Here is a 25,707-nt window from a genome sequence, read left to right on the forward strand (position 1 = left end):
ACAAAACAACACAGGAGAACTTTCCGATCGCTCCCGCTCTGCTACAGCGGGAGAAGGAGAGCTCAGGTATAACCCAGTCAAAATAAACAAAGCGAATGCATAAATAAAAGAGGTGAAATGCAGGTTCTAAGAACTTGCTGGCGCTGGAACAATCCCACCTCCTTTAGCTGAGCGGCAGCGAAAGGAGAATTTCAAGTCACGGTGAGCGCGAAGGGGTTGCAGAGCAAAGCAGAGGAGGGGAAAATAAATGAAAATGAGAGGAAAAAAAAAAAAAACCAACAAAAAACCGACACACACACAAAACAACAACAACGAAGAAGAAGAATAAAACTTACCACCAGATTGGGTAACTTGACAGAGCCTGACTCAACCCACAGAGAAACAGGAAATATCCAAAAGAGGCCATTGATGAAAAGTTGTCTTTTTTTTTTTTTTCCTTTTTTCCTTTTTTTTTTTTTTTTTTTTTTCTTCTTCTTAAACCGGAGTTGCCAAAACTTTCCTTTCTTCCGAGGCGGGATGATTATTTTAATAATAGAATAATAGCGATCATTTATTTCCCCCCCTCCCCCCCCCCCCGAAAAAAAAAGGAGAAGTCAAATGAAGTGAACTCGACCCGACCAGGTAAATCCTCTCTTCTTTCTCCCTTCCTCTGCTACTCTCAAGGAAAAAAAAAAAAAAAAAAAAAAAAAAAAAAATCTCGGAGAGGTGAAAAAAAAAAAAAAAAAAAAAAAAAAAAACCAAACCCTTCTCTCAGCCAAAGCACTGAAGGCAAATATTAAAAAAAGAAAAAAAAAAAAAAAAAAAGTTTGAAGTAGCTCTCTTAAAAAAAGGACCCAATCAGCACTTATTGCCAAAGGGAGAATTCTGATGCTTTGGCTTGTTCTGTCAATCAGGAGCGCGAAGTCAGGAATGAGCTAATTGCGAGGAGATAGTGTTTTAATACTCATTAGGGGGCACGTTGGCCCACAAGCCAAGGGATAAAATGTAGTTTTAAAAAGGGGAAGGAAGATTTAGGGGGTTTAAATAGACAGGGGGGACCCCTGTGGATTTGGGTAGCTATAACAACCTGCCCGGATTTCGCTCCCTGGGTTGAAGGGACTAAAATGCAAAAAAAAAAAAAAAAAAAAAAAAAAAAAGGCAGGAAAAAAAAGTAAAAAAAAAAAAAAGTGTGAAGTTGTTTTTTTGTTGGTTTTTTTTTTTTCCTTTTTAAATCGTTATTCTCTCGTTTCTCCTTCTTGCCGCTCTGCCTTCTCCTCTTCCTCCCCTCCCATCATTTGAACCAACTTTATAGAAACTTTGGGTGTTTTGTTTTTTTTTCCTTCCTATTCCTCCTTTCTTCGTGATCACACACACACACAAAAAGAAATAGAGCATTTCCCCCCTCCCAAACACACCCCAACCACGCACCCCCCTTCCCCACCACTCCAACCAACCCGACATCCCACAGCTCCAGCAAAGACCTCTGCTCCGAAATCCACTTCTTCCACGCAGATCCCATCGGGGTCCATCCACACCATCCCCACTGCTTCAGTCCCAGCCGGGACTTTGCCACCACTTCGCTGCAGAACGACTTCATCCACCAGATCCACCCCACGGGGCTGCAGTCATTGATCTCTTCTTTTTTTGTTTGTTTGTTTGTTTGTTCTTATTTTCATTTCTCTCTCTACACGTCGCCACCGATTTCTCTCCTTGCGGTGGCAGTGCCGGGGGGTGAGTTGGGTTCTGATACCCTCATGTTTTCATTGGGGTGGAAAGAAGGGGAAAGCGATCATTGGGAATATGATTATAAAGACGTAGCTGCTCCGGCCGGGGTGTGCGCTTCGATTTGCTGCTCCTCTGGGACACATTGTTGGAAGCTGGCGGTGTCCGTCAGTGAGTGTCACCCAGCTGACAGCCGTTCCCTTTCCCCGGGGTCGTTTGAAAGGGGCTGGAGAGGAGCAAGCAGGGGGATGGAGGCACACTGGATGGGCTTGGGGATGTTTTGTCCCCAGAATGACAACAAGGATCCCATTTTCCGCGACGCTTTGGGTTCCGCGGATGCGGCGCGTTGGGTTTTCATCCTTTTTTTTTTTTTTTTTTTTTTTTTTAATTAATACATATATTTTTATTATTACTATTTTTTAATTTCTTTGCTTGACACGGTTTCATTTTATCTGTGGATCAGAACATCTCTGTGGCTCACACGGAACAAAGAGAGGTACGGTTGTAATGACTCGGTTGGAGGAAGGCTCGCAGCCGTGCCTTTGCTCAAATCAAAATGCGCTTTCTTTCTCACTAACAACTGCATACCTATTTTCCCCTCGCAAGGAATATTTATATTTACACACAGAAAGCTTCATGTGCATATATATAAAGATGTGTTTGTGTTTAGCTAGATGGAGAGATAGTCCAATTCTAGTGAAATTACACTAGAAACGCAGTTCATACGGGGATATTTAAATCATTGGGAATTTGGCAGGGGTCGGGCCCTGATTATTTTCTTTAGGCTTGGATGACAAGTGATTGCAAATGGGAGCGCTGGCAAGTGTGCTGAGATCTAATCGCCCCGTGCAGCCGAGCTGCAGCCGATCCCAGCTCGCTGCTTCCAGAGGAGGAACCGATGCTCTCCCATTAAATCCCTGCGGTGTCGGTGCTGCTGGGTGCACTGGGAGTGATGGGATCTGGGGAGGGAGAAGGGAGTTTCGTCGCGTAAGGTAGGGCGAGGAAGGAAGAAAGGAGGAGGGTGGTGGTGGTGGTGGTGGCGGTGTGTGAAAAAAATCATCTTAAGGACTTTCCCTCTGTATTAGAGAAAATCCCATCCAATTATAGCATTACTGGAAAGAACCAAACGCCGAGACTTTCAAAGGAGGGGATTTCTCTGTCTTTTCAAGTGAAATTGCTCACACTGCAGACGAGAACACACACACACACACACACAGACCCCCAGACACCAACCCTGGCGTGGGGGTCCCGGTGAGGTGCAAACGAGGAGGAAGGGTCCGACACGCATCCCTCGCAGGGGTCGAGCTAATCTCCCCTCCTTTTGTTCCTGGGGAGAGGCTTAAACATCCCCCAGAGCCTCCGCCCCTCCCACCAGGAAGCACCAGGCAGCTTCACCTGAAGGGACACATTCAGCCACTCTCCCTTTTCCCTCTCAGCCCCGCAGCTGCTGGCGGGGCAGGATGGAGATAATCCACTTTGTCATAGGCACACACACACACACACACACACACACAAAGCAGGATCACACTGATTCCTTCTGCAGGCAGCGCTGCCACTTGCTCTGACGCCAACTGCTTTTAATCATGCTGATAAAAAGGCAGTTGGGTGTATGATAGCTATTCTCCGAGCTGGGAACTACTGTAGGTTCATTACCCTTTATCAGCAGTACCATTGAACTACTGCCCTTTAAGGGACAAATTGTGTTAGAGCCAGGAAAAAGGCTGCCACAGGCTGTCTGGGTTCAGGACTTCTTGCATTTGATTGCTGAAATCAGCAGCATTTTCTTCTTCCAAGAGTGGTTTTTTGGGCCTGACGTCAAACCCTGGCTGAACCATTGGGTTCATCCCGTCCACATCTCTTCCGAATGTTTGGACCAGCACTGGGACATGTGTTTCAGGCTGACAGGGTCTGTCTTTCGGTGAGCTGATGGTTGGACTAGGTGATCTCAGAGGTCTTTTCCAACCTTAATGACTCCATGATTCTGTGATTCTACGCCTGCAGCATTGCCTTGGCCTCTTTGCTCTTGGCACTGCTTATGGAGAAGTTCTGAGCTGTGGGTCTTCAGTGGTGGGCACCAAATCTCAGTCCTGTTGGATGTCATGGCAGTGACAACCTGCCATGGTATCCAGCAGGGTGAACACCAGATTTGCCTGATGACGTCCCAGACTGCAGCTGTCCAAAACCTGCTCCCATACCCTTGACTGCTTCTATGGCCAATGGAGCAAAGGAAACCTGAGCAATACAGCTGACCGAAGGCTGTAGCCTATGGTACATGGGGTAGACTGCATGTGGTGTTGTACTTCTCTCTATTTCAGATCTTGTTTCCAGTCGGTGCCCAGTCTCCAGATGGTTGAAGTTCCATGAGGTAACTACAGGCAATTGCCTCTTCTCTGGGCTCTGACATTCTCAGCTCTGTAGGGTGCAAGTTGCCCCCATCTACGAGTGGACAGCATACATCTGACAGTGCCTAAAAGCTCTGACCCATCTGTCCAGGTTATTCTGTGCCAATGGCAGACTGGAATGTTGGTTGGTCCCTGTTTCCCATCAAAGCATTTCTTCACTAAGTAGATGGCACTGCTGCCCTCCTGTCACAGTACTCATAGATAAATGAAGCACGGTTGAAAGCATGAGGTCCACAACTGATGGTGGGAAGGGTTAAGGCATAGGGCCTGGTTTTCTGTTTAATGGAAGCAGAGCACCCAGAGAGCTGCAGTGCACTGTACAAGACATGCTGCAGAGCAGGGCAGATGGAAGTTCCTTCCCTATGGCCTTTTATACACATGATCTTCTGTCACTTCATCTTCAGTGAAGACAAAGGATATGTGGGGGGAGGGTTCCTTTCTCGTGTTGTGTGTACTGGCAGCTCTACCTGCTGGCACTGTTAACTGCTTTAGAGGGGCAGTAGGTGGTAGGGCCAAGCCTTGAATTGGCGATGGGGCTGTGCTGTTGCTCTTGCCACCAGTCCATGCTGTGTTGCTGTGCCTGAGATGGTCACTTTGTCAGGACAAGGAGACCTCTCCCTCTAGGGCCTGACTAACAGCAAGGCTCAGGGTGAAACCAAAGGCTCCCTGACACCTTTCCCTGCTCCCTTCCTGCACCCCTGCCCTTCGTGCCCCTGTCCCCCATCACCTGCACGCCCGTGTCTTGCAGGAGGTAGGACAAAGCCTCTCACCGTGTAGCTTTGGCCCACCTAGTGGTACAGCAGGAGAACAGACCTGAGAGCAGCCCAAACACTGCAGTGCTGCAGCACCGGGGCTTTGTTTCCTTTGCTCACCACTCAAGAGCCTGGAGAGCCCCAGGTGCTGAGGGGTTTGTCTCTACGGTGGGCTGTCAGAAGTGGGGTAGGGTTGTGGCCTTGGAGGATGAATGTTGGGTGTTATCTCTTCTCTGGCCTCTCGCGTTCAGTTCTCAGAAGGCTCGGTGCTCCAGAACGGTGCCACTGAGCAGCCAGGTCCTTGTCACCTGCACACACAACAGCACAGGGTCGGTGGGATGCCAACATGCCTGACCCTGCCCCGGTGAAGAGTAGTTATGGAGCAGGCAGGGAAAACATCCTCTGGGAGTGATGGTAACCATTTGTCACTTCCTATTAAACCCACTGAGTTTGTCACCTTCAATTGTCTTCTGCAGAGACCCTGTGGATGGTGGCAAGAGGAAAGCTTGGTAGGTCCTGACAGCGAGGAAGGCTTTTTGTGAGGCTCTTCCTCATGAAGAATGAGGTCTGGGGAAAAAAACAGTTTGATTTGAAGGCAAGCTGACCATTCAAAAGCAACCTTAACTCAAGGAGGATGTAAGGAGTAATCCTGTGAGAGCTCCAGAAGCATTCCCAATTAGGGACTGAAGGATCTGGTCGGTGGAAATTTTCCCTTGAGGACTTGAATTCAATAAACATATACCTACCTGAGCTGCGTGTGTGCAGTGTGTGTTTACTTATGTCACATTTCTCTAGGCCAGATTCAGATTAAAAAACCTGCTAATTATCAGTGGAAGCTGATTATCTCCAAGAGCTCAAACCTACTATTATATACACAAATAACCTTTCGTAGGGTGATGCAGGCTTAGATGATGGTAAATGAACACTCCTGAGGGAGTAATAATAAATTTCTATTAACCACTTTAATTGACAGAACATTTTAGGGTCTTGGGGGTGGATGGTCCTGCATCCCTTTCTGGAGACATCAAAGTCTCATCATCCAAAAGGTGACTGCAACTTGTGAATAGTACAAATGCAAAGGGAGCTCTTGGCTGTGGAAGTGAAATTCCTCCAGTGAGTATAATCAAATGGCCTTTGGGGGTCCTTGTCTCCTGCAGCCACCATTCATTATACACAGAGACAGCCCAGATAGCCACATGCCCAGTTCTAGAAAGTTAAAGTCAAGCAACATGATTCTCACCATTAACTGTCAGTACTGCAACAAACATCGCTACGAATCATAGAATCATCGAATCTTTAAAGCTGGAAAAGACCACTAAGATCCACACGTCCAACCCCAGCCCATCCCACCATGCCCACTGACCACGTCCCTCAGTGCCACATCTCCATGGTTCTGACACCTCCAGGGATGGTGATCCCACCACCTCCCTGGGCAGCTGTGCCACTGCATCACTGCTCTTTCAGAGCCAAAATTGTTCCTGATACCCAATCAGAACCTCCCCTGGCGCAACCTGAGGCCATTCCTCTTGCTGGGTTGCTGTTACCCAGGAGCAGATGCTGACACCCACCTCACTACACCCTCCTTTCAGGGAGTTGTAGGAAGCAATAAGGTCTCCCCTGAACCTCCTCTTCTCCAGTCTGAATCAGTCCAGAATTTCAATAATACAGCTCTCAGAGGAGAACCATAGGAGCAGAACAGGGCTTTGGAGAAAAGATTCCCACTAAAATCACCCTCAGGATAAGGACTGGCTTTAAAATTACGTCTTTACTTTGCTCCATGCAATTCCTCTTTACAGAAGTGAGTTTTGGGGATATACATTTGAATAAGAAAAAAAAAAAAAGTAAGGATCTCAAGCATTGGTGAAACAGAAAGATCAGTAACAGAAACAGTTATTTACTAAAGCCTCGAATCAGTGATGCTGCAGTTTTCTAATCACATTCTTAAGAACCATTCAAGCAACCTCTTTTAGAAGGGCCTGGCACACTCCTCACTCCCCCTGCAGGAGAAAATAAAAGAAATTCAAATTGGAAACAGAGTTTTAACCCTCTGTGAATGCACTCCTGATGCCACTCTTAGAAACACAGTGATGCTATCTGGATGAGCACTGGGATTTAGCCTCGTGCTTGCAAATCAATACGCATCTTAAACAGGGATTACTCTGTGCTGCTGACAAGTACAGGACTGAAAAACTACCCAGACTGGAGTGACTTCTCCTTGGGCATGGAGTAAGGCTAATTAAGATACATTAAAAGCAGTAAGTAGGGTGCAGTGTGAAAGCCTGGGAGCATCTCCTCTAATGCCCAGCATTGCAGTGGTGTCCCGGTGGGAAGTTTCCAAACTCCTTTGTGATGTGCTTTAAAAGTGAAGAGCATCAAGGCCGTTGGATTGCTTACTGGTTTGATGTCAGATTTATTTTCAGACAGCTCAGTGTGAAATACCACGATGGCAAAGTGGTTACGGAAATGATGGGTGGTGTTGCAGTGGGTACTGCCAGCCCTGTGCAGTGTGAGAAGAGGGGGAGAATGGGGATGAGGTTTGGAGTCATGGATACCAAAAATTGCCCTCATAGGAAAAGGGTGTGCAGGGGGTTGCCTGGTGTTTCTGCACCACGAGACACAGGTGCCACAACATAAAGCTTTATTGCCAATCAATGGGAAGGAAAGACCTTCCCGAGCTCAGGGAAAGAAGAAGAATAGGCAGATTTGGATGAGCCAGTTAAAAAAAAAAAAAAAAAAAAGGACAAAAAGCCCCACCAAAACCCCACCAACGTGCTAAAACCTCAGCCAAGAGAGGTGTTGACAAGGGCTCCAAGTTGGGAAATAAACAGAAAGGAGCTCTCCCTTGCAGAGCTTGAATGACAAAGGGAGAAAAACAGTGCCTGGAGAGTGTCTCTTACCATTTTCATCACAAAAGCTGATGGTGGGGGGGAGGCTTTAACACGGCAACAAGTCTGACTTTCTCTCTCTTTCTCCCTCCTTTCTTTTTTTTTTCCCTCCCTCTTATAAACAGAGAGGACAAGAGGTCATATCCCCAGGCTTTAAAGAGACATTTCTTCCCCTTCGAGGGAGGGTGGATGTTCTTTCAGCCTGTTTACAAATTAGTCCAAGTTATGATGTCTTAATGTAGTTGCTGGGTGGCCACCTGTCCCGGACTTTCTTCTGGTGACTTCACTCATCGTGCAGGAGTGACACCTGCAGATGGTTTCTTGCCCAACTCCAAGGTCACCTGGCAAAATGGGGCCAAAAGCTAGGGTTTGGGTTTGTGGTGAGATGCTTGTGCCCGTTTTGCTCTATCACAAGTGTTAGTGAAGACTGAAGATGGGTGTGTGGGTCTGCAATACATGTGGGGTGGTTTCGGTGAGGAATGGCTGTGATCTTATATGGGGTTGTGCGTTGGGTGCAGTAAGGATGGAAGGGCAACTCTACGTGAGGCTGTATTGCTCTAATTTGCTCTCAGCCTCACATTTGCAGATCAAGCCTGGGCTCTCCCATTCTTCACACCACTTTAAAAGTTGTTTCCAAGCTCTGGACATGAAGTGACATGGCCTACACAGCAAGTAGTTCAGTGGGAAATGGTCCTATAGAGGTGCTTGGTGTCCCCTCTGCCTTCCTCCTTCCTACACGGGTTCTCGGGTGGCAAATAAATGTTGAGTTCACATTGCAGTCCGTTTCTCCCAGGGGGAAAGGAGGGGAAACGCAGTAATAAGGTCTTTCTTCCTTACCTGTACACTTATTTTCATACAACTTAATCTCTCTGAAACTTTCATCTTTCTGCCAAATTTGGCTGGGATTGGCTGAGGGGTTCAGAAGTTGGAGGGGAGGAAATGAGCGGATGGAGACGTACAACATAATCAGCTAAACCAAGTTTCCCAAGGAAACCAGACATCAAATGCACTGCAGCCCTTTACAAGTCTTGCAAGAGCACTTGCAAACCCCAGTCATGAGCCAGAACCCCCCAGTGCCAGGCACTGTATGAACATATTCCTTAACACAATCCTTTCCTCAGGCCACTGCTCAGGAGTTTAAAACAAGAACTCGAAGGCACGTAAGGTTGGCAAGCACCAACTTTTCAATATGAATGTAGAGCAACTCCCTTAATGTGGGTTGCATTTGGCTGGATTCAGCAAGAGTGCAGAGCTGGACTCTGCTGGAGTTGATTTTTTCATGGGAATGGCAAGGAAATCTCAGGGCTTGGAGAACTCTGCCTCCTAACAGCCCTGCTTGGCTTCGATCCTACCCAGAAATCCCATTGGCTCTGCAGAGTAAGAAGGGTATGAAAACTGCAGGGCTTGGCCCCATTGGCAGCTGTGCAAATTTTTTTTTTCCACCATGAAAAAGGGTTTATGTTCTTTCTCTGCAACCAAGTCAGGTAGAAAAAGTGCTTAGGTCTCCACAGGGGACTGGGTCACTTGTATGCCACTGGCCTGCTGGTGTTGCACCATGGATGAGTTTATCCAGCATCTGGAAACACATCTTAATCTGCTAGCATATGCTCAAATCTGGAGGCTGCAGTGCACTACACATCATTTCTCTTTTTAGGGAGCTGTGGGGCTCCTCTTGGCTCCTTGTGGCCCTGACTCACTGACTTGGGGCAGCACATCCCAGGGATGAGAGGCCAGGAGGACAGAGGTACCCTATGGCTGTGTCCCCATGGTGGGTGATATCTCTACAATTTTAGGGAGATTTGCAGTGGTTCAGAAGCCTGACTTTTCTGGAAGTATTTGGCTCATCATTTCCCAACCCTGCAGTTCCCAGCAAAGGGATGGCTCTGCTCCCAGCCCTGAGACGTGGTGGCAATGCTGCCTTGCATCAGCACCTGCTTGAGGACTGGGACCTTAAGCTGCCATCAAGGAAAGCCCTGCAGATGATTTCAGTCCTCTCTGGTTATGCTTCCTCCTTCTTTCCCTCAGTGTACTCCTCAGAGCTAAAGCTGCACAAGTCTGAGCTTGTACATGCAGCATACATTGAGTGATGAACCACTGACTCTCCAGACACCAGGATTCAGCTCTTTCTGCTTCTGTTTTCTCCTCCCAGAACTTGTAAGGTTTTAAGGAATCCAACACGTGGAGTCATGAGTTTCTTCCTAGTTTTAACTTTAAAAATAGATGGTCTGCACTGTCTTGAAGCCTGACAAAGCCTGGAGCTCCCTAGGATACAAGGGACAGAGAGTTTCAGGGTGGTTGACACAACAGTGTTCTCATCTCAGCTAAGTGATTGGAAAATGCCCTGAAGCAAAGGACCCAATGACCTTGTTTAAAACTAGCAGGGGTACTTCCCAGTGTAAGGTTACAGCTGAAGAATGGATGTAAGCAGCTTTTTAAGTGAGATGTGGGTGACAAGAGAAGGTTAATACTTTCCTCTTATAATGGTAGGAAAGAAGAGGAAAGGTCTCTTGGATTTGTGTGTCAGAAACATAGCATTGCCTTGGATGGCTGGAGTAAATATTCTCCCATGAGCTTTGCACCATCAAGCACCACATGTCTTCATTTGAACCTACTTTGACCGATAGCCATTTCCATGCTGTTGTCCATCATGAGGAATGTGATGGAGCAGTGCCAGCTCTGCTCAGTCCCTGCTGTTAATCGCTGTTGGCGCCCTTCAAGAGATGCAACTCCACATCTCTTTCCTGGGACTGCGGACAACAACAAGCAAAGGGTAAAAAAAGGGTAAAAAAGGTCCAGCATTTTCAAGCTTTCTGCATCATCTTGGATGTAAAGTAGCAGCCTGTCACCTCCTTTAAACTGTGTGGTTACTGCAACACCAAGGACCGTGAGATATGGGCTGGATTTCTCAGGGTCCAGGTACCATGGAGGAACCACTGAGCAGCTCAACCCAGAAGAAAAAAAACCAACAAAATTAGGAAGAAAGTGTTGAACTCTGCTGAGGGAGATGGAAAATGAAGAGATGGGAAGAACAGGGAAGGGGAAAGGTAGAGGCATCTGGGCAGGAAGAAAAACACCAATTCCTGTTTAAAGGAGGTGGAGGAAGGAAGAGCTGTCCAAGTCAAGCATTTTGGTTAGAGCACTGTTTATGGATGTGGCATCGAAGTGGTACAAACGTAGTGATGGTTTAGGCTGAGCAGGGCTTGGTGGGCATCAGGCAAACAGGACGAGCAGCCTTCAGGTTTAATGCTCGTATCCATCTGATACCACTGAAAAACCTACACTGATGGTCACCATGCATGGACTGCCACCACTCCGAGTAAAGCTGGTGCCCTTGGTGGACAAACAGAGCAAAGCCAGATAAACACAACAATATAAAACAAAACAAAAGGCAACAACAATAAAACAACAGAGAAGGGGAGTCAGAGTATATCTAGAAAGCAAGTGAAAATAGGGCTTGGAGTACTCATGTCCCAACCACTCGCTATCAAAATTAAAGAAGGAGTGTGAGGGAGAGGGAAGAAGAGGAGCAGATTAAAAATATCAGGATTCCATTGCTGAGAGGTGGTGAGTAAGAGATGCTCAACATCATGAACAGGATAGGAATCAGCCAGGGAGCTCTAATTTGTTCTAAGTCATGGTACCAAGCCAACGGAATAAAAGCCACATAATTAAAGCCAGTAAAAGCAGACTTAAATGGAGGTGAATTTGCAAATAAATTTCTTGGGTTTTTTTTTGCCCCACACGCTCACTGTGCCAAAATATGAACATCCATGGACCACAAGGGGTAGTTGTAGAATATCAAGGGATGTTATGCTCCAAATGAAAAATCCCCATCACAAATGATCTCTCACTGTCCTACGCCTGCCTGGCATGTCAACCTCGCATGCAGTTAGAAGATCCTCAAAAGCAAATCAGCCAATCCCTTTTGTGTTTTGTTTTTAATGATAACATTTTATTCCCTGGTCGGATTTGGATACAAAGGTGTGTCGCCATTTTGGGACCCACATTGTGAAGCACATTTTCTCCTTGTTGGTAGAATCATAGAATCACCAAAGTTGGAAAAGGCCTCTAAGGTCATCCAGTCCAACCGTCCACCTATGACCAATATTTCCCCACTAATCCATGTCCCTTAGTACAACATCTAAATGTTTCTTGAACACCTCCAAGGACAGTGACTCCACCACCTCCTTGGATAGTCCATTCCAGTGCCTGACCACTCCTTCATAGAAGAAATTGTTCCTAATATCCAACCTGAGGGTAGACCCCTAAAACCACCACTACAGCCTTACTCTGTGTGATAGTGAAAGGTTGTTATTCAGAACAGCTGTTTAGAACCTGATGACTTTTTAAAGCTTGGACTCTCTGAGGTTTTCTCAGCAGCTCTCAGTGACAGTGACAACTGATGTCACTGAGGAAAGCCATAGAGATGTAGAGACCTTGTGGAGATGGAAAGAGATGGGGCAGCCATCAGGTGGAGGACAGGCATGAGGGAAAGGACATGCACAGCCTCCACCCATGCTCTGTGTTCAAACAGAAAGACAAAATGCCATCATCAGGTATGGTTCTGGTTCTCCAAATACATCAGAGTGGTGGTTAACCAGAGAGAAAAAGGTTCCTCTGTATCCCAAGGCCTGGATTCCCCAAGGTTTCTCTGTATCACCCAAAGCTTTTCTACCTCAGGAGGTAAATAAAGTGGTGAGAGTGCAACTGGTGGGCCAACCATGATTGATCAGATTAGTTGTCTGCTTCATTTGATAGCCAGCTACAAACTGTGCCCAATTAAATGGTCTTCTTGGGAATGACTGTGTGGGAGATCACCCACTCACATGCAGCCATAACAGGATGCTTTCTGCCCTGGAATGACAGTGCTTTACACTGCTCATGTTTTTGTAATGCATAAAAATATGCAATTCATTTTGGTATTGGAATAAATTATTGGCTGTTGCCTTCCCTCAGTGCTTTGCAGCAGTGAGTTCTGCTGATAAATGGTGTGCTGCCAAAAATTCCCTTATGGGCTTCAGAAATGCAACTGCATCTCACGCAGTGACTGGGACAGCACTGCAAGCTTTTAAGCGATAATTCCCTACTATTGGTCCAGAATGTGACTATAAATATGGGATTTACAGTGTAAAAGGAGAATCACTAGTAAAATGCTCTGCAACCTCCCTTGCTCTTCGTGTAAGACAATGTTTGGGGGATTCTCAAGGTGGGTCTTGGTCGACACCAGCCACGGTGCTCTCCACAGCTTTGCATGCAATTCCTGCACTGCAGAAAGAGAGCTAAGAGGTCAGGAATGGTTGAGCCCTATATCTCCTGTGCCACAGAGAATCCGAAGGAGCTCAGTCTCACTAGACAGCGGGTTACCAGTCACCATCCATCCCTGCAGCTCACCCTTGCTTCAAGGCGGCGCTGCGATTTCTTCTCATCCTCAGGTGCCCCTCACCTCGCTCGGTCCGCAGAATGCAAACAGCCACTGCCATCTAGTGCCCATGGGAGAGCTCACAGCTCCAGGAAAATGACTTTGGGGGCAATAACGAAGGACGTGGGAATGGAGGAGACCCGTCAGCCTCAAAGCCCCTACACCCAGGTAGGTACTTGAGATGTTAGGTTAGGTTTGCATCAGGAGAAAGTATCATTGCCCATTGGTTTTCTTCTTCTTGGGCATGTAGAAAGGGAATATGAGCTCCGGTAAAGTGTCCTTAATAGGGACTGCCGATGGGAGCTTGGATTAGCTTGAGAAAATCTGGGCTGTATTTCAGCTCCACAAATTTCTGGCACAACAGAATATATGAGCACATCCAAATAGATCCCTATTCAGGCACCTATTGCCTTTCCAGCTCCTACTGTTGTCCTTTTGGATCAAGCTTTGCCTGGGCAATGCTGCTGGTAGGTGGACAGTTGGAGTAGTTGATCTTAGAGGTCTTTTCCAGACTTAGTGACCCAATGATTCTATGCTTTCACGACCCATAGGCGATTCACATAGCTGCATCCAACAGCATCACTCAGCAGACTGTTAAAGTCATCAGATGAATTGATTATTGCATCTTCTTCAGTGTAAGGAGAGCCCACTGCTCGGAAGGACTGTGATTTAAAGGGTCTGCTTCCCAGCAATTCATCCTAGCATTTCGTGATGAGTTAGTTGCTTTAGGATGGTCCCAAGCCACTTCTCAACCCCCAAATTTCAGCCTCACTCTCAAAACAGTGCATAAACAAAATAGGAATGAAGTTACTACTGCGCCCTGGATCATTCATGGTGACATTTGAAGAGGGTCTGTGTTATCTCTCTATGCTGTATTGTCTCTGAGAATCCAAAAATGGAGCTCATACAGCACACCACAATCACCTCATACTGCAGTGGTGAGGAAAAGGAGTAGATTTCCAGCTCTCCCAGATGGGGTCTACTTTTGTGTAGAACCTAGCCAAAAAAAACCAACTGTAATATGAAGCAAAAGTGTGCTGGCAATACAAACCATGCTGGAACATCTTCTAGAGGCTCTCTCCATGCCTGAAGTGATCTTGGAAACTGATGCTACACATGGATGGGTCTCCTTCAGAGCGCTGCCCGCCTGCTGGAGCTGGTTGGGAAAGGTCTCATCTGCCAGAAGATGGCACTGCTTCTCCATGGAGCATCGCATGGGGACAGGTGCATCCCTATAAGCCACAGCTCACACTCTTCTACCTGGGATAAAACCCATCCCGAAGGTGCTCCCAGGGGCCTCATGGGTTGCTGGCTTGTTGTGTAGCTTTATCCAGCTTCTGAACATCCTCATCTTCTGCATAACAAATGCCTCACATCCCAGATTCCCACGTCCCAAGGTGGACTAAAGGACAAGCGATGCTGGGGTGAGGGGCTGTGCCAAGCAGACTGAGGAGGAGAGGGGCAGCTTTCCTGGCCTGGCTGATGGCTGACAGCTGTGTTGCCAATACAACCCAGCATACCAATTGACATGCTCTGTTGCTCCCATTCTCAGCTCTTGCCAAATCCACCCGGGACTCTCTGCCTCTATGGCTAGGCAGTGGAGTGCTATGGGTGTTGGTGACTCTGCTGGGATGGCTGGGATGGCTTTAACCCCGTCCTCCCCACTCCAGCTCCACCAAGGCCATGGCATTCCTTGCCTTATGGATGTGCTGAAAAGCTGTCTCTTATTTTTACTCTTATTCTTATTCTTATTCTTATTCTTATTCTTATTCTCATTCTCATTCTCATTCTCATTCTCATTCTTATTCTTATTCTCATTCTCATTCTCATTCTTATTCTTATTCTTATTCTTATTCTTATTCTTATTCTTACTCTTACTCTTACTCTTACTCTTACTCTATTTCCTGTACCATTTCACTGCCTCATCTCAATGCTCTGTCTTACGCAGAAAAGCACTGAAATAATTGTATTACATCTAGCAAGGTCAATTTTTTGGGCTGATTTCTCTTTCTCTCTACGCTTGTAACCACTGGAGCTGTACAGTATGGATGTGTTTATTCCAGCAAATGGTGGGACCATGGAAAAAGCAGAAGACTGAGGACTGTTATAGGATGGAATCATAGAATGGCCTGGCTTGAAAAGGACCGCAGTGATCATCTAGTTTCAACCCCCCTGCTATGTGCAGGGTCAGTTATCCATCAGTAGATGAATATTTCCATATTATATCATCATATTTCATGATCTCTGTGTTGAGATCTCCCTTATAGCCAATAGATGGTGCCATTGCCACATCTACCACCTATAGTCTTGCAGAGCAAGTTCAACAAGTGCTCACTGAAAGGTGGTTCCCGAGTTCCTGGGATGAAGGCTTCCTATGGCTGTGGTTATGGAATGCTGTCCTGGGGAAAGCTCTGTGTCTGGGGCCACCTTCAACCCTTAGCAAAAGAGCAGAAGATGTGCAGGAGAAAGTGTCCTACTATTCCACTTCTTTTACATAGTAAAAGCCTGTTGGATATCCCAATAAAGCCTGGAGCACCGGTTCCTCAGAGGAGGCCTGGGGCTTTCCTTATCTTCCAAAGCAGGGGACCCCAGGGGTGAACAGCACTGAGCTTTTCCCAGCACCTTCCATACCCACCAGTGCTGAAGGCAGTCTGTCCATCCATTGTTTCCCTGAACTCTCCACCTTCAGTGATACAGGCCTGAGAAAATGAAGCTATTAATAATGCAGTGACTCAAAGCGCTTTGAAGAGGTCATCAGCTGCTCTTCCTCTGTGCAGCAGTGAATCACGGGACTCCCAGAGCAGCATTTAGCAGCAGCAGTGGATCCATCAGAATGGTGGAAAGTCCCCACATCTGGGGGACGAAATGGAGAAACACCAATTTGAGAGGGAGACAGGAATTCCTCTTTTGTTCCAGGTTCAGCAGTCATTTTCACTCCCATGTGCACTAAAACCTCAACACGCAAAAGAGAGAAACAAAGATACCCACAGCAGAGTTTTCCTGCTGATTAAACAAAGACACCCACAGCAGAGTTTTCCTGCAGATTAATTGTCCTTAAACACGATGCAATAATCAATTTGATGAGAGTGGTGCTCTGACTTGCCTTGGCCTGCTGGCTACCATTTGGTGAGTGGGTTTCATTCCCTGAAACTTAGAATTATTACTTATGCCCTGCGAGAAAAAGACATCATAGAATAGCCCAATCAGCTCAATTTTAATGCAGTACCACTAGTCCTATATTTTGCACAAGGCTGTTGGTAGTCACACTTGTCAAAGCATTTCTGTTTCCAGCCTTGTGCCCATTAACAGCATCACTATTTTTGTTCAGAAATCCCTACATCAGAAAGGAAAGTTCAGCTGGACAAGAGGGCCCAGGGAGTCTCCATTGCCTACAGTGCGATGAGATGGTGTTGCTCAAGGGCTAAGACCAGGCTTTCACAGAAAGCCATTCATCAACAGCAGGAGTTGAAAACAATTTTGGATCACTCATTGGTTTACCTCTCACTAATAGCATTTTCAAAATGACATTGCTCAGACCTGCACAGATACATCATTTACATATAGCGTGCACCTATTATGCATTGCATGCATACCATAAGCCTCTGGAAACATCTGCAGAGCACAGGTTTAGTTAAATGTTCAGATGAAGGACCATCCTTTCTTAGAGGATAAAGAGCATTTGTTCCTTCAGAACAGGGAAAGGTCAGATTTCAGTGTAACCATTCCAACATCTGAAAGTAAAAGTCTTCCTGGCTGCCCAAAATAAGGACAAACCTACCCACTCTCACTCTGAATATTCAAGTCTTGGGTTTTTCAGGGAGAAAATACCCATTGTTTTCACTGTAACTGGGAGACCCACTCCAGCCTTTTCCTGCCTTCCTTGTGGTGAATGGAAACCCTGCCGTAACCCTGTTTGAGCTGGGGTAAGCTCCACACTAACCACAGAGCCACAGAGTACATCTTAGGTTGGGAAGGATCTCAGGAGGTGTGTGGCTGAGGGAGGGGTGATGACAGATGTTGTTGGGGGGACAGATGTTGTGGGGAGATGGATGGGATGGATGAGATGGGTGGATGGGAAACACTTGTTCAGCGTGGACCTGGGACACAGAAAGAATGTAGGGTTGGAGGAAAGAGAGTCCCTGGGCTGATAAAAAGCTTAACAAGGGGATTTAGAAAGGCTTATGCAAGCTGACCACGGTGATCTTTGTGTTTTCCATTGATGATGCTGTTTACCCGGCTCCAGCTCACATTAACGATCAACACTGTGCTTAAGAAGCACAAAATCTCCCAGCAGATAACTGCTGATGGTCTGTGGTGCTCCAAGCTTTACTGTGTCTTTCCCATACAAACCACAAGCGTGAGGGCACAGTCATGTAGTGGCCAAGTAGTCCAATGGGTGTTGACAGCCATTTGGTCTCACTCTTGGTCAGTGCTGTAGGTGTACTCTGTCATTTCTTTGACCGGTGGTGAAATCAGTATCTTCCACGTGCAAAGCACCTGAACGTGACAAAACTGTATTTATTTTCCCCTCCTGGATCTCCAAAAAACTTCTCATTTCTCCATACCCCCCTGAACTTGCACGAGGAACTGCCTTGGGAGTGCTGTGCTGCGTCTGCTCGTAAATCAGGGGTGCAACGGCGTATTTGAGAGTGGATGCTTCATTGGTTAGTCCCTGAACTATGGCCTAATATGTGTGAATGCTGACAATGATTTACAGGCCAGGAGTGGTTTGCATGCTCACACACACACAGCTGCAGGTGCCAAAATGCCCTCGTGTGCTGACAGCTATGTGCTCCCCTCCATCCCCAGGGGGTCCTGGCACAGGACAGGCAGGTCCTGTCTCTTTGATCTGGTGCCACCATCTCTGTAAGGTGAGGGGGAAGAGCAGAGCCCCTCACCCCTCTTGCTCCACTTTCAGGTTTAGCATCAGGACAGAGGAAGTGAGGGCATGTAGGTGATGGGGAATGTGCTGCGGGAGGAACCTGGGGTGAATCCTGTACCCCAGAGAGAGGCCACCACATCACACGTGAACCCCCACAGTCATTTAGGGATGTTGTGTTTTGTCCTGAATTCATCTTTGCCCAACAACCTGAGGCCTGAGCAATACCTCTGCCACTATATAGAACAGACCAGAGCAGGTTCTCTTAGTTTGAAGACAAGCAGAATGGCACAAAGCATATCCAGACATCTGCATGACATCCCCCCTCCAGACAGGTTGGCTGCCCCAAACTGACCAGTTCTACATCATTAAATGTGGTTCTCAGGAAAACTACATTTTCCCCAGAAATGGGTTAGAAAGTGTAAGGTAATTCCAGCAATTACATACTGATTGACCTAAACATACATTCTCTGATCCTTAGATATACACACAAATTAATTTCATGCAAAAACGAAAAGCTTGGGCAAATGTTTCGAAGCAAACCACCCAGTGTGTGACTTGTGTACATGCCCAGTGCTGTGTGGCTCTTTCTGAACAACGTAAAGAAATAGGACAGCATGTGCAGCATCCACAGTGCATACGGCAGAACATTTTCCTACTAGCTTCTCTTTGGAAGCTGGCATTGATCTACAAAAACCAGAAGATGGACAGAAAAAATTAACTGGAGAAATAGTGATCAGAGCTCCCTTAGCATCCCTGGCAGACATGGAAGGATGCAAATGCAGAACAACGAAGAGTCTGTTTAGTGGCTCTTTCCAAGGTCAAAATTTGCTTTGCATGGGAGTATCAGACAGTGGTGTGCAAGCTAATCCATCACTTGAAAGCCACTGGGTCCCATAAAGATCCCCCCAAAATGCTGTGCTGAATCCAGTCAATTCAAGTAAGATGAAGAAAAGCAGTCACTGACTGTCTGCCAAACATATCTGACTGATTGCTCATGTCCTTGTTGAAAATGCCGTGGTAGCTGAGCCCCTTTCACTGACATTGGTCCATGCTGCTCCCCCTGGCATGAGCAAGAGACTCAGAGAGTATGTGCATGACCAAACCACCCCACAGTATCACTGATCAGATCTCCATGGATGTGGAGCTCAGTAATGGGAGTTCAGATATCTGCTCAGTTAGAGACCCCAAAGCTTGGTTCAGAAGAACAGCCAAGCTGGTGAATATCTGGTGACTGGGAGATGAAGGTGGGTCTCCATCTCAGCATGATTTTCCTGGGTGAGAGCTCTGTGACCAGCAGTCTCCTGGCTAGCTATGAACGAGCAGCCCTGGGCTCTTGCCAGGCTTGCCTCTGGCCATACAGAGCTCATGTGGAGCACTCAGGAAGTTTTAATATAAAACCATTTGTTATGGGAGAGTGATTGACATTCAGAAGGGGAATCACCGAAAATCAGTGTCCGGGTAGCTTGATCCAAGTTATTTCTACAACAATCACATTGGGAAGAGAAATGACACTGTAAAGAAATGGATGTTTGAATTCTGATGCTTTTCTTTAGCTGGAAAACAACTTGGGTCTGGAAGAAAGAGAAGAGTGGTTGGGGAGAGACCTGGTCATTTGCATCACATTGCAATGTTCTTGTTGGGCATTTTTGGGGGAGTTTTTCCTTTTCTCCTTTGAGTAAAATATTCTTTGTTCAACTGATTTATTCACCTTGGTGAGCAGGGGAATTGTAGCTCCCTGGGCACCAGAATGCTTTGCTGGATGTCCTGAGGTCCCTGGCTGGGGAGGCCAGTCTGGTGTTCTATAAGTGACCCATTCCCACTGCAGCCTGGTCAGTGCTGCTGCTGGGTCTGCAGACAGGTCACACTAATGTTTAACTTCAGCCTGTGTTACTGCATTCAGAGCTCTTTGTTTCCTCGCATCTAGATGAGCTTATTCTTTCCCTTTCTCAACGGTGGATACACTGACCCCATCTCCTTCCTTGTCGTATAACAAGTCCATTCCTTCCATTGCCCGTCACAGGGCTTTACTTGAGACCTCTCTTCAAATCAGTTGCTGTCTCCTCTCTGGAGGAGTCAATCTGTTGGACTAGATGACCTTTAAATGTCCCTTCCAACTCAAACGATTCTATGATTCTATACTCCCATGAGTATAGAAAGCCTGAGACAGGTCAAGGCTTATTTTTGCTAGGAAGAAAGTACAGATTCCTACCTTGAGATGAGTAGAGGGTCCTGAGTTTTTATACATATTAACAGGACAAATCCTGGAATATAGGATATAGGATGTAGGGCACTGCTTCATGGTCACTGAGCGAAACCAGAGGGCAGGTCTACGTCTTTGTTACCTTTAATTTTATGGGATTGGCTATTTCGGTCAAGGCAGAAGGCTCATCTGCATCAGCAAGGCTGTGGGCTCTGTCCCACAGACTACCCTCAAAATGGAGATGCCTGTAGCACAAGGACAAGTGGAGGAAGCTCTATGTGAAACCAAGGCAAAAAGATCCACGCCATCTTAGGCCAGAAGTCTGAATCTATTTCCTTGCAGAGAAAATAAAGGCTGCCCACTGTTTTTAGGATTTAAGCCCATTTTGTCTCTGGAGACAGGGTCTAACTTCCACTGCTGATCCTCTAACCTCATGGCCATGACCTCTCCCCATCATCCATCACAGTGTTCATTGATGACAAAAGAACCCGGCAAGGCTGAGGTGTCGGTGCCTCTCCAGTCAGGAAGTAGACCTTGACTTCAAAGCCACCCATCTGTGCCCTGGAAGACTGAAAGTACTTCCCAAGTGACAAGTATCCGCTGGGAGGAACAAACACTCAAAGTGTTTGTAGACCATTCTCCTATTACCTCTTACTACCCTAGATGATGACACAAAGTCAAGGCGGTTGTTCCTAAGTGGACTTGAAGTGTATTGAGTGTATTGAGTCATAAGCATTTCAAGGCTGCCGTGGGGAGCCCTTCGTCTGGCCTGTGGGCTGCTATTGTTTGAGATGTGGCTATTTTCATCTGGTAGTAAAATGCTTACCCAGTCTTAGGTTGCCTGGTTGTGTGATTTACCGTATACAAAAGTCACTGCATCCTACTGAGGGAGACGGGAATGTATTAATGGCATTTATAGAGGGCATAACCCCAGCATACTAAAGGTTGGCTATTCCTTCCATCCCCTCTTAGAGATACCTGTCTTGAGACGACACCAGTCATGCTCTGGTAGTGACCATCTTGAGAAAGTGGGGCTGGATGCACAGTTTAGACCAGACATAAAACTAACACTCGTCGAATTAGAGTAGATCAGACTGAAATCCCCATTACTCTCAGCAACCTGAATTGCCCATTTGTCAGTGCCACAGAAAAAGAGATTTTTAGGTCAAAACGTAATTATGTGGCTTGACTGTCTGAATGTAGTAAATCCGAAATTTGGACCCAGAAACTCCTGCTTTGACCTCTGCAGCATCTAACTTCTCACCTGGATGACTCCAGTGCTCCTGAGACTCAAAGAATTCACTGTTCTGAAGATGTCAGAGCAAAAGACACCTTCAAAATGACAGCAGCAAATCAAGGATATTTGTGAGTAGAATTTGGCTACCTGACTCTGAGGTCCAAACAGTCTTTGCCGGATCTATGCAGACAGCATACGATGCAGGGGTGCGATGTGTGAATTGGGAATCCAGAAGTGTGGAGCTGTATGGTGCCTGTGCAAAAGGAATGAGAGGTACTAGTGAGACTACATGTTGGCCCTCAGCCTGACTTGGTGCATAAAGGATGCTGGAGTCAGTTGTGCCTGGCAACATGTAGTCATTTCTGTGATATCTGGCAGCCATCTAATAGCTGTCAAATGGTCTGGGACTGAACCCTTTTTATGTGGACCTGTGTCTGTGTGTCTGTTCATGCACACAATTTTGCATGTGCACACAGGTATGGTTGTAGGTGGACATAGATACGTATTTATGCATGTTACTGCTCCAGATGTTTCCAGTAGTTTGGAGCTTAGCATTCCTCCTCTCTGCTGTTCTCCCAGCACCAAACACTTTTCCTGCTCGCAGCTGGGAAGCCTGTCACATGAACTGTAGGTACAGAGCATTATCTGCACGGGTTTACTCGTTGAACAATGCAAGTAGATGATTAACCATTAAAGCAACAGAATTTGCTGACCCATTAACCACAGAGGAAGGCTCTCTGATTTGCTGAACAATGGGTCCTATACAGAAAGCACCCTGACTTGTCCATCTTGCCAGTGCCGTGCAGATATTGCAATGGAATGGCTCAGTTCGGACTCTCATGTGGCCAAGCGTGAACCCAAGGCCGGTCCCCCCAGCATTTTCATGGGCATTGTGTTGACCTTGGAAAGGAATCCTGCCCAAATCCATGCTCTCTATCAAACCCCAGGAGGCTTAATAGCTGCCATTCATCCTTCACCGTTGCTTTTCTATGCCATCTGTCTGCGTGTTGCTTTGCTGGGGATGCAGAATTGCAATGCCTGAGCTCCGTAGCCACTGTGGCACACAGATTTGCTCAGTGGGAGGCACTGGTGAAGCACCCTTCAGTTCTTGCATGGGGCAGAACTAATCGTTCCTTTCTAGCCTATCAGTGCTAATTAATCCCTGCATTGTGTACCTTGCCTTTATATGTATTCCTAGTCCAACCATCACTTTTTGTTTTCGCTGTATGGATTATCCAGTACTAATTGCCCATCATTTTCCATGGGGATGCTGATAGAAATTCAGGGTACTAAATCTCCACTTCTCTACATTCTAAAGAGAAGGAAAAATTGTGATGTGATGGTATGATGGGGGAATCTGATCCATCAGGACGTCAAAGTCACGATGAGACACAGATACCAAACGCTGTGACATTTTCTTCAGGTTAGTACAGGGATGTGGAATGGGTGGGTGTTCTGCAAGCTGCACATTTGTCAAATGAGATACCTCTCATGGAATAGTGAAACAGAAAGTTCCCCAAAGGCAGAACTGCATATGGGATTCTCAAAGGTATCTGAGAGCTGTTTGATAGGTCTCGGTGTCACACGCTCTCAAATGGCCTAAGTTACTTGTAGTAAATAACTCATTTCCACATATGGACTGTGCAGACTGGATCTACACTGACTAAAATGAGAGCTTAGATGTGTAAAGGAGAAGAATTGCCTTCTAGGCCCCATTGTGTGTATTAAGTAGATCTCCAATAGCTGTACCAGAAGCCTAGTCTATTTCTGATGGAGACATCTACACTGTAGACATGTACACAAAACTCAGTGAGTCTCATTCGAGGACAGAATGGAAATCATATTGTCCAAATATATATCAGCTGGTAGATTTGGGGCCAATTCTGGAGGTCTGTTTATCACGATAGTGTCCCACAATCAGTGATAGCTGAATGCCTAAATATGAGGGCGTTACACAGTTCAGCCCTGAGCCATGGCAACGGCTGTATTTGGAGACCACCCCAGCTGCACCAGCGAGCTCAGTACTGATATTCACATTTTCCCCAGGAGTGAGTTACCTATTGAGAGCTGGCATTTTTTATTCTGCCTGCTACTCTAGATGGAAAGAAGTGGTAAAGGATTTCAGAGATGTGGTGGGCTGGAATAAGGTTAGCAAGAGCCTGAGCAGCAGCTGGCAAATTGCAAAATGATTATTTCATCATTCTGGCTGTGCAGGGAGGTATTAAACACTGAACAAGCAGGCAGAGAGCCGGACTAGCAGCTGATAGGTAGCATAGCATACATGATCCTTTACTCTACTTAGACAGTTCTAACCCTAGGAACATTTAAGTCTTTACAAGCAACCTGGGTGTCCAAGCTCCCTATACAGACAATGAAAATACACAGTGCAGTCAGCGAGGTGGGATTCAAGTGTCCAGACACGGTCATTTAGTGCTGTTTGAGATGCCCTGCAGCTGCAGAAGACACAGGTCTCCCTTCACTCCTACATCATTCCTTCCAGAGCCACCTGGATGCCTGAGGTGCCCACCAGCAGACACAGGACACTTGTCTGGAGATCTCTGGATGGAGGTGGTTGGGTCCTACCAATATTGATTCTGCATTTTGCCCAATACCCGTTCAGTAACACCATGGCTGACCAGACCCATGACCACTATGCTGACTTCTGAGCTTGAGTTCTCTTTCCAAATGCTCCCATAGATCATGGGACTGGAGACTCTCTGATGGGAAACTTTTTCCAACTGGGGGCTCATGAGCCAAAATCTGTCACTCTTTTCATGCCCAAGTCCAACTGAAGACCAGACAGACAACAACCTTCAAGACAATGACATTTCAGTTGCCTCAATAAATCATAAGCCTGTTTCACTAATCTTTAAAAGAAAACTAAACATCATCAAATAAAACCCTTTTATTAGCATGAAATGTCCAAAAAGTGAAATAACATGACCGAAATCACCCTTCATCTAAAAATAAAAGCAAAGAGAATTTCTGCAGTGCTGGAAAATACCCGACGCAGGTTCAATGGGTGGGCTTGATACTGTAACTACAAAAATATTTTTGCTCAGTTTGTTTCTGGCTGTTTTGCAGCTGACGGGTTGCCAGATCTCACGGCAGGATTCCTTCTGCTTCAGCACTCAATAAGATGGGTTTGCTGGCTAACCTGCATGGCATGAAGAGGTGGCCGTGCTGCAGGACTTGGGAAATGACCCGCTGGTAAACATCCTAGTGGTATTCTACTGTTCTGAGCCATCTCAACTCAAGCACAGGTAGTGAGTGGTTTTGCATCATGCTCTTGGCACCTCTCCACAAAATTCAAGCAGCCTCGGTGTGAGGTGAAGAGAGGTGAAGGTAGGGATCCTGAACCCCAGAAAAGAGGATTTGAAAGTGGGGACAGAAGGAAGTCCAGAGACCATCGCAGAAACATATTCCTTGCCTTCACCTCTCCTCTCCTCTCCTCTCCTCTCCTCTCCTCTCCTCTCCTCTCCTCTCCTCTCCTCTCCTCTCCTCTCCTCTCCTCTCCTCTCCTCTCCTCTCCTCTCCTCTCCTCTCCTCTCCTCTCCTCTCCTCTCCTCTCCTCTCCTCTCCTCTCCTCTCCTCTCCTCTCCTCTCCTCCCCTTCCCTCCCCTCTCCTCCCCTCTCCTCTCCTCTCCTCTCCTCCCCTTCCCTCCCCTCTCCTCTCCTCCTCTCCTCTTCCCCTGCCCCTCCACTCCCCTCCTCTGTTCCAGAATTTCCATTTCTGGAAAATTCAATATCTATTACCAAAAAATTAGAAATAGAAAAAGAAGAAAAAGACAGGGAAAAAGAAAAGGGAAAGGGAAATGAAAGGAAAAAGAAAAGGAAAAAGAGAAAAAAAGAAAACACATACTATCACACTATCCAGATCTACTTTTCATTCACTGTTGTTGGGTCTTGTTCTTTGTCATGTTAAAAAAATGAACTAGCATCCTGTATCCATCCACAGTGAAGGCAGTGGAGAGAACTGGATCCAAACGAGCTTCTCCAGCCCCATCCACCTACACATGCACTGTTCTTTCCTTCCTTCCCATGACCACTCACTGACACTCAACACATACCATCCCATCCTGGCCACATCTGGCCCCGTGTATAAGGGCAGTCCAGGAAAAGCAGATGCTATGGCTTGTCCTTTACCAGCAAGGAAAAAATAACAAATGAGATGGTGACCGGAAACTAGGAACAAATAAAAGGATGATGATGATGATGGTGATGATGAT

The 25,707-nt window shown here is 46.5% G+C and overlaps 1 protein-coding gene across 3 annotated transcripts in view; it reads right to left on the reverse strand.

Moving 5' to 3' along the window:
• WNT3A (Wnt family member 3A) overlaps nucleotides 1–1,878 on the reverse strand; it is a 90,881-nt gene extending 89,003 nt beyond the window's left edge. Inside the window, exon 1 of one of the 3 annotated variants that reach the window (NM_001398207.1) lies at nucleotides 1,461–1,878. In NM_001398207.1, the coding sequence (NP_001385136.1) occupies nucleotides 1,461–1,576 (116 nt within the window). In that variant the 5' untranslated portion in view covers nucleotides 1,577–1,878. Of the gene's footprint in view, nucleotides 1–335; nucleotides 645–1,433 lie in introns of those variants that run through there. The other 2 variants (NM_204675.4, NM_001171601.3) reach the window with 2 other exon arrangements.
• Between the last annotated feature and the right edge of the window lie 23,829 nt (nucleotides 1,879–25,707).

This window comes from Gallus gallus, chromosome 2 (genome assembly GCF_016699485.2).
Source record: "Gallus gallus isolate bGalGal1 chromosome 2, bGalGal1.mat.broiler.GRCg7b, whole genome shotgun sequence".
NCBI lineage: Eukaryota > Metazoa > Chordata > Aves > Galliformes > Phasianidae > Gallus > Gallus gallus.